We start from the raw sequence: 18,018 nt of genomic DNA, 5'->3' as shown, positions 1-18,018 counted from the left end.
ACAACATGGAGGATACAAAACAACATACCAACATACAAAATAAGCAACATAAAGGAATAAAGGATATAAAATTTAATATCTAGAGAGGTAAACGTATACATGTGTTAAATCAAGGAAACACAACATAAAGGATACAAAATAAGCAACATAGAGGATACAACACAGAGGTTACTTACAACATGGAGGATACAAAACAACATACCAACATACAAAATAATCAACATAAAGTAATAAAAAATAAATACAAAATTGAATATCTACGTAGAGAGGCAGGAAACACAACATGGATGATACAAAATAAGCAACATAGAGGATACAACATGGAGGATACAAAACAACATACCAACATACAAAATAAGCAACATAAAGGAATAAATGATACAAAATTGAATATCTACGTAGAAAGGCAGGAAACACAACATAGAGGATACAAAATAAGCAACATAGAGGATACAACATGGAGGATACAAAACAACATACCAACATACAAAATAAGCAACATAAAGGAATAAATGATACAAAATTGAATATCTATAGAGGCAAAGATGAAGCCGAAGTCGAGGTCAGGGCAGCAGCAGCATGGCGCCCCCGGGAGTGGTGGTGCGGTCCTCGGGCGCTGCGTTTTCCTCCCTCGTCTACGAACAGCTGCGCGTCGCCCGCCCCCAGGTACTGACACACCAGGAGCCTCAACCCCCGGGCCGCGTGTGAGGCCCGGGGGGATGGTGGCAGGCCGTCTGTGTGCTGAGAAAAGGCATCAAATATGTGGCGTGGTGGTGGTGGTGACGGGTGTGTGTGGGTGTGTTTGCATCTGTGTGTGTGTGTGTGTGTGTGTGTGTGTGTGTGTGTGTTTGCATCTGTGTGTGTGTGTGTGTGTGTGTGTGTGTGTGTGTGTGTGTGTGTGTGTGTTTGCATCTGTGTGTGTGTGTGTGTGTGTTTGCATCTGTGTGTGTGTGTGTGTTTGCATGTGTGTGTGTGTGTTTGCATGTGTGTGTGTGTTTGCTTGTGTGTGTGTGTTTGCATCTGTGTGTGTGTGTGTGTGTGTGTGTGTGTGTTTGCATCTGTGTGTGTGTGTGTGTGTGTGTGTGTTTGCATCTGTGTGTGTGTGTGTGTGTGTGTGTGTGTGTGTGTGCATCTGTGTGTGTGTGTGTGTGTGTGTGTGTGTGTGTGTGTATAGGAAACAGGAGTGTGTGTATGTGTATTGGTACGCAACTACACTTAACTGCGATGATTGACACTTATTTTCTGATGGATCATAAAGTGCTAATTGGGATATGTGAGGAGAACTGACTGGTCTGTTTCAGGGTATTATTTCGGTAAAGAGCATCCTCAAAGTAGACAATTTTTGGTTTTGCTTTATCCCGCGGTCTACCCGGCCATATACACCTTAGCATGCTGTCTACCACCACATTAATAATTCAGCATACAGTCTGCCTCAGCTACATGAACCTTACACTGCAGGATGATAAATAAAACAAGTTGAATAGTGCTGAATAATTGATTTATTATTATCCAGAAGACTGTTTTCCCATTAAAATCCAACTGCTGTTTACTTCTTAAAAATGACATGTTTGTAGAAATCTTTGAACGGCATTGCAGTTAGCAGAATGAGTTATACTGATGTTATCAGCAATGTAAGGAGGATGGTGATGTGGGTGTTCGGTGATTGTCCTTTTCTATTAACCGGTCAGGAGCACTGACAAAACCACATTAGCTGAAGTCTCCGGAAACAGATCAGGTCAGTACATAACTTAGATACGGAGACTGGTCACGTCATTACTCAGGTCAGGAACACTTAGGTAACAATACAATATCAGATGAGGTCTAGGGAAACAGGTCAGGTCATTATGAAGCTTAGACTACAGACACGGGTAGACTACAATTACTGTGGTAGACCACACACTAAATTAGTACCCAATTTTTTTCTTTCAGCTCACGCTCTCTCTGTGGGGCAGTTTAAAAGTAATGAAGTTAGGGGTTTATTTCCATTTATTGTATTTTGTGAACTGGCCTCTTTTTTGCCTTTTGTAAGGATGAATCTTATATTTCAGTTTTGTTTTAAATTTTTTGCTTACAAAAAATTACAACTAAATATGCATATGTAAGGCAAATCCTCCTGTTACCATTTCATTCAATCATGCTTTCACTCTACTTAACTAAATGTTATTACTAAGATTGTGTTGTATTTATCTCTTTGCTTATTTATTTAGTATGTATGTTATTCCTGCATTGCTGTGTGTGCTGACATGTTCATCTACCTGCAGGAGGGGTTCTTGCTGGGGCAGGTGGATGACCACGTGAGTCAGCACATCAGCGACACACAGATATGCAACGAGAAGACCCAGACTATTATTAGTGAGTCGCCTGTGTGTGTGTGTGTGTGTGTGTGTGTGTGTTTGTTATGTAGTATTTTATCCATGTTTATGATCTTATTTGATATTTTTAGGTGTAATTCAAATGCCAAATATATATTCAAATGTATAAAATTGTATAGTTAAATGGAAGTTAATATTAATGTTTTATTTGTCAAAGTTTCCTTATTTTAATGTGTATTTTTTCCCTTCCCTAATTCCATTTACCTTACATTGTCCCCTCTTTTCTTTCTTTCTTTCTTACTCCCTCCCTTCCTCCCATTCTTCATACCTCTTCCTTGATCCTCCTCGCTCTTCTTTCACACCCACACACACACACTCACACACAGCCCTCTCCTCCTTCCTGCCATGCACCAGGCTTGGCACCTTCTACAATGGTGCCGGCACTCTCGACACCGCCCGCCTCACCAAGTACCTGGGTGACAACTACAAGGTGAGCAGTTATAGAGGATTGGAAGCTGTTGAAGAGGGTTGGATTGTTTATGATGAGATTCTGTGCTTTTATGTAGGATCAGGGTCATAAGAAATAGATTATGGTTGTTAGTTTATTTAGAAGGTTTTGATATACATTAGGAGACCTGCTGAAACACATGCATTGATTTACTTACACTTCACACCTTTTTTTAGCATGTCATCGTTACACACACACACACACACACATGGCTGTAAAATATGCTGCTCTCCATCACTATAATCCATTCTGGTAACTGGCAAAAATAAATGCTCACAAGACGGCAGCAGCTTCAGCAATGTTCTTCCTTTAGGCTCTGCTATGACATGTTTTCTTGTTGCATTTTCACACCTCACCGTCAGCATCATCAGCCTGTAGCATTCCACTATGGGTCAAATGCTTCTTCCAAGTGTTTTCATGCAATTGTCCTTTGCCTCTAGTTTCCAGTATTAATGTAAGTCTTCCATAAACTTCTTGATATCATTACACTGTATCTCGGGTCACAAACATTGGATGAGAAAGGTAGTCAAACATACTCTCTTCAGCAGCACTTAATAAATGATTGATAATTATTGAAACATGCACGATGATATTGCCCTCTTCTTCTTGCTGTCACTAGAATCAGGTTAGAGGTAAAGGAACGAAGGTTTTGCCATACAAAGTGAATATTGTTTTTCATCAACTTGCTAGAATGCTCAAGAGAAACAACAGTCTGGGAAGTCAAGTGAGGCGATGCAATACAGACACTGGTGGGATATTTTTTTCTCTCAGGTGGAGTTGCCTGTCACTGGAGCAAACTTCCTGCAAAACTAGTTGTCAAAATCATCAACATTAACCTTTCCTCCTCCTTGCTCAATGGTGTTATACACATTAAATATTATTCTCTGACATAGTACTCACCATAATTTTTGTTTTTTACACCTTAGAGTTTTGAAAATCTCAGCAGTATCCTTACCAGCACAGTTTTGAATCAAGCATGTTTTCCAGCATGTGGTTGACTGATGCAGGTTGGGTTAAGTTGCAGTGAGTCAGTTAGGTCAGGCCATACACTGGGTACACACACACACTTATACATTCATACTATCCTACAATATTGTTGGCTGGTGCAGGTTAGACTCATACACACACTGATACGTACACACTAACACACACATCTTTTCATTCCCCCAGCGTGTGATTGGGTGGTACAGGTGTCGCGGGGGAGGCACTGGGAGGGTGTATGTGCGCGAGTCCATGGTGCACACACAGCTGTCCCGGGCAATGACGCACACGAATGGCTACTTCGTCATGGCACTCCTGGCACCCCACCCCCCCTTGGCACCCCTTGCGGCCCCCTCTGGCACCCTGGAGATGGCACATAAGTTTTATATGCTGCAGAATGGGTGAGTCTTGCTGCTGCTGTTGTTGTTGTTGTTGTTATTATTTTTGCTGTAATTATCTTCTCTGTTTTATTTTTTTTATTTTTTAGGTTTGGGAATATGTTTTTCTTTTCTCTTTCTCTTCCTTTCTGTGATTTTCCTACTCCACCTTATCTCTTTTTCCTATATTTTCATCCTTTTATAATTTCTTCCACCCTCCCACATTCTCTCTCTCTCTCTCTCCCCCCCCCCTGCATTTTCTTACTTTTCTTCCACTCCTCTTCTTCACCTCCTTATTCTACTCTTTCTCCTCCCCTTCCTTTACCCCCTTCCCTATCCTTCTTATTGTCTCCTTTCCTTCTTTAACCACTTCCATTACTCTTCTCCTCAACCTCCTTATTTCTATTCTTTTTCCACTCTTCCTTTTTCCCCATTTCTATCCTCCTTCTTGTCTCTGTCTTTCCTTCTTTATCTACTGTCATACTTTTCCTTTCAACCTTTTTATCCTACTTTTTCTTCACCCCTTTCTCTCCTCCTCCCCTATCCTTCTTTTCCCCATCTCTCTTTATCCACCTCATCTCCCATATCCTTATTTTTTCTCCACTCCTTCCTATTCCTCTTCTCTATCGTGCTCCTTATTTCTGTCTTTCCTTCTGCATATACTCTTGTCACCCTCTTTCTTCCACCTCATATCCCCCTCTCTCTCCCCTCCACACAGGCATCTGGAGGGAGTATCTCTTGAGGTGGTGAATGTGGGCGACACCTCCACCCACGGCTACCTCATCGCCCCCCCGCACCCCGCCATCACCCACTCCCCAGGCATACAAGGCGTGCTGTGGGGCCTGGCCAAGTGAGTATACATACCCGAGTGTACTTGTGCTTGTTAACCTATAACCCGTCTGCTGTGATTGGTACGGATTTTGCTTTCACTGGTAGTCTGGTAACATATACTCTCAGGTCTTTCTCTGCCTCTGTGGTGGATAGTTGAGTGTTTCCCATGTGGTGTTAGTATGCTGGATATCCCCTCCCAAGGTGCAGGACTTTACATTTTTCGTCATTGAATTGTAGCAGCCACTTTTTGTTCCATTCCTGCAGCTTGGTGATGTCTTCTTGTAGGAAATCTGCAGTCAAGGGGTTAAAACACTGAATAATAGTCTGTCCAATCTCAACATATCAGTAAGTCATACTTCCTTCATGAAATTCCCTCACGCCTGGCTCAGTTGTGTCAGTTACCTCCTTACCACAGAGCTGATGAGATCTCATAAGAATGTTCTCACAATGCAAGTGTTTTGTACCTGTCCATCTGCATTTATTTATACCACTACATTATTTTCTCTCACAATACTATACGGAAGAAGATTGTGTTTCGTCCATCGAAATTGGTTTCCAAAAGGTTGGAGGAGGCAACAGAAATAATTGAGCAAGAACAGGAAGAAGAATGATTTAAAAATTTCATACAGTAGAGTAGACAATCAAGTAGACAACCCAAGTTTAGGATATACATTTTTTTTACTATTAGCCTTTAGCACTAGTAGGCTTTCTTGCTGGGACCTGCTGGTTGCCCCCAGCCCATTAGTGGTGCGAGCAAGTTTACTTATGGAGGTGCCATCTTGCTTGGCTCTTGCTGTCCCCCAGAGGTCCATTTGATCCTCTTTAGAGAGTTGCACTAGAGTCTGGCAGGTTGACAGGCAGTCATCAGGACAGCATGTGGGTAGTCTTAGGCCACTCGACATTGACTGAAAAGGGACAGCTTGTGGTGGGTGGGACTTGAACCTGGGTCCTCCAGGACTGCACTTACAAGCTGACCACTTAGCCACCACCTTCCCATAGTTATCCTTCACATAACAAAATAAATTAGTGGTAAAATAAAAAAAGACTTCTGTGTGGCAGTGAGGCCAGTCAGTCAGATAAAAACAAACAAGCAAAGAAAATGTACAATAAACATAATAAAACATGGAAGGCCACTGACAAGCATGCGTCAACCAAAAGATTCAGTTGGCAATGTTGGGTGTTGTTAATAGCCACCTTTCACTGGAGGAACCAACACTGTAGTCATGACACATGAGTCTGAAGTGTGCATTATTGTGCTCTGGCAACCTGCTGTCTCACACCGTGTCTGATTTCATGGATAATGTATGATTGCCTACACAAAGGAAACACTTGTCAGTATCAATAATATGCAGGCAACGATGATGAATACCATCAATTATAGTTTATTTTGAGTTTCATGTTATCAATACTCGCTGACAGGTGTTTTTTTGACTCTTTGACACCTGCAGTACTGTTATGATGTATGTGCATACCACACACATAAGTGCCTCTGTGGTACTGAGCAAAATAATTGTGGTATTCAAGCACCACGATAATACTTGGATGTGTTAGGCCAAGCCATGAGTGCCGACCTTGGCTGCTTAGACAACATGTGGAGGTAACATTCTCGAGAAACATGAACAAACTCGTGAACCATTACATACAGCCGTCCATCTGTCATAGAGTCATGCCCAATAGCTAATCAATTACAGCGTCCATTTCTAATGTAGAAGTATGATGATATTACTCCAGACCTTCCAAGATCTGCTGTTTTCTATGATCCTTATGTTTCCCTATGAATTCATTAGCAGCTGATGAAAAAAGGTTGGACAGAATATACATTTAAATATAGAATGAATCTACTTAGGTCCCCCTTCACCTACAAACTATCTATCTATCTATATTTTTGATACTCTCTCCTCTCACCGAAACTTCCTCCAAGCGGAAGTCTCTAATACTCCTCCACTTTGTTGACCTATTTTACTGGTGTTCTCCAGATACCTCTTACCTCAATCTTCCTCTCATAGCCTCTTCACAAAGTCATCCTCATTCATTCTTATTGCCTGTCCAACCATCTCAGAGCAGCACACTTCACCCATTCACCCCTTCCAGCATCCCCTCCCCTTGCTGTTACACTGACACCAAAACTCTCATACACATCCACAGTACTTTCTCCACCCCATCCTGACACACCTAAAGCACCTCTTACACACCAGCTCAATACCACCTTGTATGTCACACCTTTACGACACTAAAATTCAATTAAATCCATCGCCCACTTTCTACCACTCTCCCTCCCCACACAGAGGTGAGCCGGGCGTGGCGGAGATGGACGGCCTGCACAGCGGCCTGCAGGGGGAGCTGAGGGCGCTGCTGCCGTGCCTGGCCAAAGCACAGGCCCAGCAGTCAGCGGTGGCCAGGCAGGTGGAGGAGTTGAGAGCTCTGTGCCACGCTGGCGGGATAGTGATGGGTGAGTGGGGGCCAGGTGGGGATGGGGGGAAGGTGGGAAGAGGAGGCAGGTATGAATGAAAACATGGGAAGGGTAGAAAGGAGGGTTTGAGTGTGTGTGTGTGTGTGTGTGTGTGTGTGTGTGTGTGTGTGTGTATTTACCCTGTTGTGATATGCAGGAAGCAAGATACACTTGTAAGGTCCTGTCTCTAAATCTTAGTTTATCAAGTTTAGCTTTAAATTCATTAATATTTTTGGCTTGAGCTATCTCCTTTTTGTCTGTGTTTGTGTAATAATAATAATAATTCTAATAATGATAATGGTATATTCAGTATCAGCAGGCATTTGGTTAAAAATTTACAGATATTTACAGTTATTTTACAGATATTCTGAGTCTAGTCTCATGTCTTTCCACATCCACAACTCATTCTGAGTATAGTTCTGTATCCTTTTCATTCCATCTCCTTCGAAGGAATTATGTTATTGTGTTACTTTTTTTCTTCTTTTTTTCTCTCTCTCCAATATCACCTGTTGACAGGCCATGCTGCCCATCACTGCACGTGAAACAGTTGAGCTTCTCGCAACATTTGGGTAATTTTCTTTCATTACGGCCATGTGGTGACACCTGACAACTGCATCATAGAATTAAACCAGCCATGTGTGTGATTTAAATCGTCTGCATTGCATTATCCTGAATAGTCAGATCTCAACATCCGCCGGGTTAAGTAACAAACACCCACAGATGTTGAGGATCTGCAGGTATCTGCTGATAGATACTTAGATACTTCAAGCACCATTAGCGTTGTTACTGCAAGTATGAAGGTCATGGGGGTAGTGGCAGGGTGGGTGGTGAACCACAAGGGCTTTGGTTGGCCACAAAAATGTTCAAGAAAATGCATGGATACCCAGATATATAACTTGGTAATATCCTTGGGGTGCTTTGCAGATATCCAGATCTGTGGATGCTGAATCAGCAGATGTTGAGGTTTGACTATAAGCCACACAGAGTTAAAGCTGACTCTTAACCTTGTGTTATTTCAACTTTGTGTAGTTTAAACAGACAAGAATCAAGAATTACCTGTATAGCAGAGAAGAAATGTGGCTCACTTGTTTTGTTTCTTACAAAATGAATCCATTGTACAGCGGTGCTCCAAGTTTTGCAGGATCTAGATTCCTGATTAAAGGTTTAGCGGTACTGCCCAATATTCCCAGTGTTAAGTTTAACACACTAACACAAAGGTTCATGGACGAGTGGTTGGATTTTTTGCCAAGTGTTTGTTTGGACAATGCTGAGCATGTCAGTGTCATGTTTTTGTACAATTCCATATTGCAAAAAAATTTCTCCATACTGGACTACATCTATCGGGAGACAAACCAGACCTCGATACACATCAAAATGCAGGTGATGCCGAGTCCCTCTCCAAGCGTCGTCTGCTGAACCTCCACCCCGCTCAGAGATAGTGTGTGTGTGTGTGTGTTTTTTTTTTTTTTTTTTTTACGTCTTTTTGCCTGTTGCGCCGGTAGGCATCTTCCTGGTGGGGCCTGATGGTCAGCCCAAGGCTTCTTCCAGGTGGGGACTGATGGCCGGCCCAGCCCGTTCTGGCGCAGGCGAGTGTTTATAGTGGCGCCATCTTGCATTGGCTCATGCTGCCCCCCGGAACTCGTTCTTGATTCGCTTGGACGGCTTCCTCTAGAGTCCGGGTTGATGGGTGGTCTTCAGGACAGCATGTGGGTAGTTTTAAGCCACTCGGCGGTGACTGAAAAATCCGAGTGGTAGCGTGAGGATTCGAACCCACGTCGTCCATCACGCGGCGAATGTGGGTCCAGTGCGCTACCAGTTCGGCCACCGCCTACTGTGTGTGTGCATGTGTGTGTGTGTGTGTGTGTGTGTGTGTGTGTGTGTGCGTGTCTTAATCTCTCTCATTTTTTCCAGATTTCTGCCCAGAGAATGGAAATGAAGGAGGTAAGGAAGGCAGGAGGAAGGAGGGAAGGAAGGAGCAAAGTAGAAAGGAAGAAGAGAAGGAGCAAGAAAAGAAGGAAGCAGAAAAGAAAGGAAAGGAGAAAGACAAAGAACAAGACTTGGAAGTTGACGAGGAGGATGAAGAGGAGGAAGAGGAAAAGAAGAAAAGGGAAGAGGATGATGATGATGTCACGGTACTAGAAGTAGACGATGATGTAATAATGGATACAGTGGAGGATGATGCCTTTCCTCCCTCCTCCTCCTCCTCTTCTGCCTCCTCCAACACTGCAAGAAGAGGAGGGGTAGGGAGAGGAAGAGGGCGAAGATCACGAAGAGGGTTTGTAGGGAGAGGAAGAGCTGGAGGAGGAGGAGGAGGAGGAGATGACCCATTCGGTTTTATCAACACTGAAATGGAGAAGTTGCAAGATGGGAGAACAAGGTCATCTCCATCTCGCTCATCTCCACGAGGCAGACTGAGGAGGCAGGACACTCCCCTCGGCCCCCTTACTCCAGGGAAGAGGAGAGGAAGAGGAGGAGGAGGTGGGGGAGGAGGAGGAGGGGGAGTGTCGCTAAATTTCTCTCCAAGTAGAAGTCAGTCACCGAGGACTTTCTCTCCATCCTCCTCCCCCTCCTCCTCCCCTGTGTCTTCCTCCAAGTCAGGAAGAGGAAGGGGAGGAAGAGGGAGAGAAGGGGAGAGAGGTGGGAGGTGAACAGGAGAAGGAGGAGGTGGTGGGTGATGGTGGTGGTGGTGGTGGAGGGGGAAGGGAAAAGGCAGGAGGAGGAAACAGTTTTCTCTCTCGCTCTTTCATATCACTTGAAGGGGAGAGTTTGCTTGGGCATATTATGAAAATAGTAAAAAATTATGAGGTTGAGTTATACGGCCTGGCAAATCCATCCGGCCTAGAAGTGTGAAATGGCAAAGTTTTTTTTCAGAATCTGAAAATTTAAATGTCCTGGGCCGGGTAAATTTAATTACCCAGCGGTGTGTGTGGCACGCCACCGAGCATGTGTTTGGTGATATAGTAGCTTTTTTGACCTATTTTCAATATATGGCACAGTAATCACATACTAGTGTATTCTAGCATGTTCTGGTAACTCATCCTGGGAGGAGCATGAGTATGCCAAGGTGAGGGGCTGTGACACACTGAGGCTGAGAGCAAATTGGTGACGCACCATAAGAATCCTCACTAAATTCCGCTTTGAAACACATCTTTGGCTGAAAAAGTTGGCCCACAAAATTTCAAGGTAGCTAGCTAGCTAGGTAGCGAAGAGTTGGTACTTAGGATTCATTGTCTACAGTACTCTATACAGAGACTTGAAACGAGTTTGTATTGTTTATTTTCCTCTATTTTTATTTGCGCATGTTCTAGTACAATTCTTTATGAAGCCATTGATACCAAATTTATTGGGGTACGATATATCTGTGAGGGTAAAATACGTCCGGAAATGTAGAGTATTGCAGCGGAAAAAAAAGGCTGGTCGGGCCTGAGAAATGCATGGTGAGTGGAACAGAAACTTATTGGGAACTTAAGGTGCACGAGAGGGTTAAATGATTATTATAATTCCAATAAATATGTGACAGTAAATCTTAAATGGAGAAACTTTTATACCAGCGATTCCTGGACGGTGTGACGGCTGGCGTGGCAGTGAATGAGGTCATGAGTTGAACCTTCGAAGCTTCACCATAACTGACGTCACGCGCACAGAGGCACAAAGCCCCTCTCTCCCGGACACTAGACAGCGGCCCGTCAACATCCTGCTCCTTGAGTTAATTCACCGTTTACCTTTCCACAACCTTCATGGTTGATTTTTGTCTTGTACAAATGTACATAAGTTCTTGTTGAAATGTTCTGTGTAGCATAAATAAACACTGTCCATGACTCATCAGTCTACAGGGCACTACTCGCCGACACTATGCTTCACCAGACTCGACTCCCCAACAAGCAGAGCTAAGTGCATAGAATAAATTTCCCATATGGTTTTTGGGAGACTAATATATTACCGAATTCCCTGTTTATATTGCGAATCCATAGTGTAAGGAATTATTCTTGTATCGCTCCACGCTGGTTCTGCAGCACCTGGACCATGTGAGTAATAGTTAGTTAGTGGTAGTTGGGGCTAGGAAGTGTTTGACTAGAACTGAGGCGTGTCATCACTTACTATATCCAACTACTTCATAATTATCGTTCTGTGAAACCAATAGTATTTCATACCCGTAGCACTTTTGGAACATAGTTTCGTCCATAGTTATTTCACCTCCTCACTACCACGTTTAGGATGAATGAGAAGACAGAAGCTTCAAACACAGAGAAAGACAAACATAACACAGAAGAAACACCAAAAGAAGAGAAAAAGCATCCAGAGTGCCAGCAGTGACTACAAACCAGGCAGATTTTAGAAAAGATCAAATCTGGCAGCAGGAGTGAGGCGGCACCTCATGATAACGTCGCCATTGAGCAAGGGGGGGACCGGGTGCCAGATCATGATGGCAAGTATTAGTATGTGATTATTGAATCAAAGGAAGAAAAATATCAGGTTTGCAGCATGGTCACTGTATGTTATAACACTGACATGAAAATGGGAAAAGAAAATCACATTTTTTTCACATGAAGAAGTTAAAAACATGTGGTACTCTTTAGTTATTGCAAGATTGCAATAAGAAAAATGGGGTGAAAACTGGATTAATCACTGAATAAAACTCTTAAAGTATTTTTTTATTTTTTAGAGGATGTTTTTTGCATGTCGTGGGAAGAGATTCCAGTTTGAAAATTTTAACATGCATTTTTAAAACTAAATGAAAAAGCTTCTGCTGTTCTTTTAACAGTAATGGTTGGTAGTTTGTTAAGTATTCAGTGCAAGTCACAAAAAAGTGGGTGCAAAAATTTTTCAAGAAGATTAAAGAAATTCTTGAGAGAATAAAATTTGCACCGTGCACTATTTTGTTTATGATAATGAGGGTACTAATATGCACTTCATATAGATGAGCCAAGGCCCTCAGGCTGTTTTGAAATCCTAGCAAACTCTCCCTTGAAGGAAGGAAGGAATTAATAGGATAGACAAAATAATAAGGCATGCTTGCAACATGTTGTCTATGCATTCCCTTAACTTATGATAATTCTTTTTTATGTGATGTGTGCCTTAGAGAGAGAGAGAGAGAGAGTAACCAAAATCAAAATACATGACATAGTACATAAAAATGGCAGACCACAGCATCCGGGGAGGCCTTCAGTTTTTCCTAAACAACCTTTCAAGCGACCCCTTATGAGAAATAGATGCAATCATAGCAGAACCAGACGTTCGTTGGAGCCAGGAGGATGCCGAAGGGGACAGGCCAGTGAGGGTGAGGGGCTGTGCGGAGGTGATAATGCTTTACTACTTTTCATTAGTTTATTCAGCTATTTTCATTTAACTACTTGAGTAACTTGTTTTACAAATACAGTACTACTTAAAGCTGTTGGTGACGGCTGGCATCATAGATGGTCTCCAAGCACCAATCGCACTTCCAATATTGAAAGAAGAGAGAGAGACTGAGGGTCCTTGTTGGCCATCTTTGTCCTTTACTTACTTGTAGCACAGGCTATGCACCACCTCTGAGGCTGATAGGCATTTGGTGCCATTTTTTCAGACTTGGAGTGCCTGTAATCCATGGTATTTGCCTACAACTCAGTGGCATTCCAAGATGGATTAGAGGGTGCAGTAGAACGAGTCATGCCACGTGCCCTGAGCGTGTACACAACATGTTGAAACAAAGCTAGTGTGGCTTCACCATGCTGAGGAGAGACAACCATATGTGGTTACAACTTTGTAAAATGCTGAGATGCATGATACTTTTTGAATTTTCTTTCATTTTTTGTTGATATTCTAAATTGATCTTTTGACTGAATATTTCTTCACCTTGCTGAGTTATATCATAATCCACCGAGTTATATCATTCCAGGTTATAGAATGATAAGTTATAAAAGTTTTTATCGTAATACTGTCAGTTCTTTTTATTGTGAAAGTTGATAAAAAAATACCACTTACACTAAATAACATACCACATGCTTCATTTTTCATTATATTTGGGAGCAAAATATTTATTGGGCAGTTCAAGGGAAAAAAACGAGAAAACTTTACTGAATGATTTAAAGAAGATGTGTGCCAAGGTGTGTTGAAGTGACTAATGGAAGGAAGGGGTGTCTTAATTGGCCCATTCAGAATCACAAACCTGCGAGCACCAATATCTAAAGGGAAAAGTTATTGTAGGAGTTTGAGTAAGGTGCCTCAGCCGTCTTTAACACAAGTGCTTAGATATTGTTGTTGTTTTCCATCACTTATCAGTCGCATACTTACTGATAAATTTTTGAGCCTGTTAAAGGAAAACATTGACCTTTTTGATATACATTGTCATAAAAATTTTCCTTAAGTATTTTTACAAACAAAAATACTGCAATTATTCTCATATGACTTATACATTTGAGAAAGAAGAATTGCTTGAGTTTCTAAAAGAAAGGCAAATACTGTCGTTTCTATTTTCATATATTTTTTGAGTTACGATAAGACTTTTTTAAGATATCTTCACAAACAATTGAATACAATAATCGTTTTCATGTTACTACTTACACACTTGAGGCTTGGATTGCTGTCTGTTGGGGTCTGAGAGAAATAATTGCTTAGATTTAATGAAATTTTTATGGTTAATCCTTAAGACTTACTTAATGTGTAAAAGTTACCAAGATGACGTATGGAAAAGAAGAGATTTTTATTTTGGATAAAGGTTTGTGATTTGTTGCTCATATTTCACAGCACATAAAAAAGAAGTGAGAAAGTTTGAGTACTTTCAAGAAATGCAATAAAAAAAACATGTTTCAGTAATACTTTGTTGGTCTTAGTGTTCCATAAAGACAATTTTCCATTCTTCAGTGCTCATATGAATAATTCATTTGCTTGACTGATAATTATATATAACAAAACTGACTATAGTCTGTTCACTTAAGTCCGACTCAAGCTGACAACATAAACCTAAGCGTGTTGGCAAGCTGAGTGCTGATTGGCTACTGCTATAGCTTCCAAGTTTTCTTTAACCTCTGTTTGTGTTTATCTCACGCAGCACTTTCTGCTTATCTGCACTGTGCTTACGAACACACTTAGGTTTATGTTGTCAGCTTGGGTCGGACTTGAGTGAACAGACTATAATGGGGAGGATATGCCGGGGGGGTTGTCGCTTCACTTACTTGCCCCATCCACCCCCGATGGTCTTCCTGAGCAAGTCTCTTTGCAGCATCCCCTTCCATTCCAAGCCCCTCTAAGGATCAGTCAACTTGCCCCAGCCATGAGTTGTGTGGGCGTCCACTTAGGTTGGTGTTACAAGACACTTTCGCTTCTCACATCAGCTATTCATAAAGGTCAAAGAGGGGGTCAGTCGGGTTCTAATGAGTGTTTCTTCAGGTTCATGGTACAGAAGAAGGGTCAAGCTACAACCAGGGTCACAAAACTACTACTGTAAATACCCACAACTCATACGCAAGCCTTGTCAAATATGTGTTCTTGGGCAGTGAAATGACTTATAATACGACCCTTAGTCTCCTCCACTCAGGGTTGTCTTGTACAGAATCAACCCTACAAGCAGGATCAATATCTGGGAAATGTGCCGCGTCCATATGGCTGCAGTTGGTGTTCATGGCCTAAGCTGGTAACACTCACTGATTCAGCTTCACCAAGTAGTTGCTGGTTTGGCACAAAACTACTTCAGGAGCTGATGCTTCCATACCACCATTCCAACACGAGTGGCACAGTGGACAACTGGTTCACATCAGCTTCACGAGCCCAAGACCTTGACAATAACTGTGCTATGACCTTAGTTGGCACAGTCAAGAGCATGAAGCTCCAGCAGATCCCTAACGAGATATGGATGTTGCAAGGCCCCATACCAGTGTAATGGCCCAAAATGTACTACAGTTGTATGAACGGCACGACACCAGCCTCCAGTGCCTTCCCGCACACTCATGTTATGACCCTGATGTCATACTTCAAGCTTTTGTCAGCAGGAATGTCAAAGAAATTGGTAAACCACTTCTCAACTATACATGATCAGCCAGTACAGTTATGGTTTCCCCGCCCTGCAAAGAACATTGGTAATTTTGAAGGTATTTAATGTAGGGCAATAAAGACCTCTTCCTTACCCAAGAAACATGATGAAAGGCTCTCATCTCTTAATATGTTTTTTTTTAGAAATGTCGCCTCCAAGGAGAACTGTTCAAATACTTCATAATACTTAATGGGTTTATGATGAGGACAAACTCAAATTGTTTATGATTGACGACTTGTCACAAACAAGAAATACGTAATGGCAGAAATTTTAAGCGTAAACACAGAAACTCAACTTGCACCAATTTTTTTCTCCAATGATGTTCCACAAGAATGGAATTATCTCCTGCCTCCAGTGGTCCAGTGCATGATGAATGATTCAATTAAAAACACATTCAACCACCACTTCCTCCACCCTAACACTCACTAAGGAAGAAATGCAACATCTTGGTAATTGATGTAGATTCATTTAAGTGTGAGGAGAGACCACCCTGTCTGGACCATAGACTCTGTGTGGTCAGAACATATACTTGTATGTAAATCTATGTAAAATTCTCTCTCTCTCTCTCTCTCTCTCTCCCCCAATACTCAGCCACAATTGATCCATTTTTGGTGATGGTTGCCCTCTGATAATACTTTCCAGCTTTGGTAATGTGATTCTTTTATTGAGTGTGTGATCCTGTTTCATCCCCGTCATGGCATTGTATCCTTCTCTTCCCCTGTTTAACACAATTGGATCCTTTGTTACGTCGTGCCTGTGTGTGGGTTCCAAGTGCCTCTGGGTCGTCACAACTGAACATATCACGTCACGCCACTCGAGAGCTTGATATTCCGTCGTTTATCATCTGTTTCGGTCGCTGCATCAATACACTTATACTTTTTATTTTATTTTAGTCTCGTCTTTTATTGTCTCGTTCCGGATACGTATTCGCCTCGGTCTCTGTGTCTATAACATAAGTACTTTTTAGCAGTTCCGTCATCTGTGTCTCGTTTACGACACTTGCCTTATTCCTTGGGCTTATACTCCTTTCTATTGTTTGTATGTATTTATTTATCATTATGGTTATTAATAATGGATTCGTATTTACAGGCAGCACCTTTTATGTGGCTGTTCGTTATTCATTCTTTCAGCATTTGTATATATGTATCCATTTTTGGTGCTTCAGTATGTAAACCTCTCGATCCTCATCCACTCGTTTAAGCTTCCAGTCACCCTCATCAAGCAGTGGCGATGGGTGATTAGTAAATATGAGTAAAAACTTATTGGTGGTTGAGTCAAAGTCGGAGTGAAGTTTTAGTTGGGGTCAGAATCGGAGTGTAGTCAGAGTTGGGAGTCGCAACCTTATAATTTCCTGGGATCAGAGTTATACTAGTGAGAAGTTTTTGTATCTGATTATAGTTGGGGTCAGAGTTGGAGTGTAGTTAGAGTTGGGAGTCGCAACTTTAAAATTTCCCGGGGTCAGAGTTATATATGCAGTCAGAACTTTTTGTATCTGACTCCACATCCCTGCCCATGATGTCAACAAAATTTGCCTACCTTTTGTAATAGGGCAAAGCTGTCCAGTGCAGGGCCTTCAATGACTGGTGTGAAGGCCTCCCCCATTTCTCTATAATCCAACAATTTTGTCATTCATCCACTTTCTATGGAGCACAACCCTGTCGAATAGCGGGGTTGCCTGCATTTATTTCTGGTTCTTATTTTTTTGTGTCTTGCATCGGAAACGCTCGCTTGCCGCGTCTATACTTCCTTGTGTATATATATATATTTTTTTGCTTATGAATTACTGATTTATTCACATGTTAGTTTGTTTATTTATTTATTTTTGTCTGTAATTGCCTCATCTCTCGTCTCGGACACACTTCGCTGCATTGTTCTTTGTTTTTCTTTCTTTAGAATTTTTGATGAGAGAGAGAGAGAGAGAGAGAGAGAGAGAGAGAGAGAGAGAGAGAGAGAGAGAGAGAGAGAGGAAACTTTTTATTTTTTTCTCTATGCATGAATACTCGTACTTTATCATTGATCTTTTCATTATTATTATTATCATTATTATTATTTGCAGGGAGCCGCATTTCCTGTGTTTTCCCTAGTCAGTCATAAAAGGAAAGAGGAGGAGAAGGAAGAAGAGGAGGAAGTGGAAGAAAAAGGTGATAAAGAAAATGAACTGAAGGAAAATAAATCACAAGAAAGGAAAATATTAAGGGAAATAAGAGAAGGAAGACGAGAAGGTGCAAGAAATGGTTAGTAAATAAATAAAGAAACAGAGGAGAGAATGAAAGAAAGGAAGGGAAATAGGATGGAAAAGATGAAAGGAAGAAAAGAGGAGGAGAAGAATGAGGAAATAGGAGGAGAAAGAGGAGAGAGAGGAAATTAAGAAATGAAGAAGAAGAAAAAGAAAAGAAGAGAAAAGGAAGGAGAAGGAGAGTGGAAGTAATGTTTGGTTTTGTTCATTTTTTTGTAATTGATCATTCCTAATTCTTTTTCTTCATCAAATTGTAAAAGCTGTTCTGTATGTTTATTTTTCTTTCTTTCTTTATTTATTTTCTGTCGTCATGTATTTC

At 41.6% G+C, this 18,018-nt stretch overlaps 1 protein-coding gene across 2 annotated transcripts; it reads left to right on the top strand.

The window, feature by feature from the left end:
- The first annotated feature begins 517 nt into the window (after positions 1–517).
- On the top strand, positions 518–17,805 carry LOC126981771 (BRISC complex subunit Abraxas 2-like). 2 transcript variants are annotated; one of them, XM_050833298.1, is made up of 8 exons: positions 518–666; positions 2,262–2,352; positions 2,699–2,802; positions 3,991–4,202; positions 4,897–5,028; positions 7,295–7,458; positions 9,370–9,590; positions 17,520–17,805. In XM_050833298.1, the coding sequence occupies exons 1-8, from the start codon at positions 580–582 to the stop codon at positions 17,700–17,702; spliced, it is 1,194 nt and encodes a 397-aa protein (XP_050689255.1). In that variant the 5' UTR covers positions 518–579; the 3' UTR covers positions 17,703–17,805. The 2 variants fall into 2 exon arrangements, with proteins under 2 accessions (XP_050689255.1, XP_050689254.1); XM_050833297.1 differs by lacking the exon at positions 17,520–17,805 and having other exon boundaries at positions 9,370–10,721.
- The last annotated feature ends 213 nt before the right edge of the window (positions 17,806–18,018 follow it).

This window comes from Eriocheir sinensis, chromosome 49 (genome assembly GCF_024679095.1).
Source record: "Eriocheir sinensis breed Jianghai 21 chromosome 49, ASM2467909v1, whole genome shotgun sequence".
NCBI classification, from domain to species: domain Eukaryota; kingdom Metazoa; phylum Arthropoda; class Malacostraca; order Decapoda; family Varunidae; genus Eriocheir; species Eriocheir sinensis.
This window is presented reverse-complemented; position numbering and strand designations above follow the sequence as displayed.

What these genes read in the sequence shown, in the direction of transcription:
- LOC126981771 (XM_050833297.1), top strand. Translation starts at nt 580, where the DNA reads ATGGCGCCCCCGGGAGTGGTGGTGCGGTCCTCGGGCGCTGCGTTTTCC. An exon ending in TGCGCGTCGCCCGCCCCCAG is followed by an intron (nt 667 to 2,261) that starts GTACTGACACAC and finishes ATCTACCTGCAG; the next exon opens with GAGGGGTTCTTGCTGGGGCA. An exon ending in TTTTATATGCTGCAGAATGG is followed by an intron (nt 4,203 to 4,896) that starts GTGAGTCTTGCT and finishes CCCTCCACACAG; the next exon opens with GCATCTGGAGGGAGTATCTC.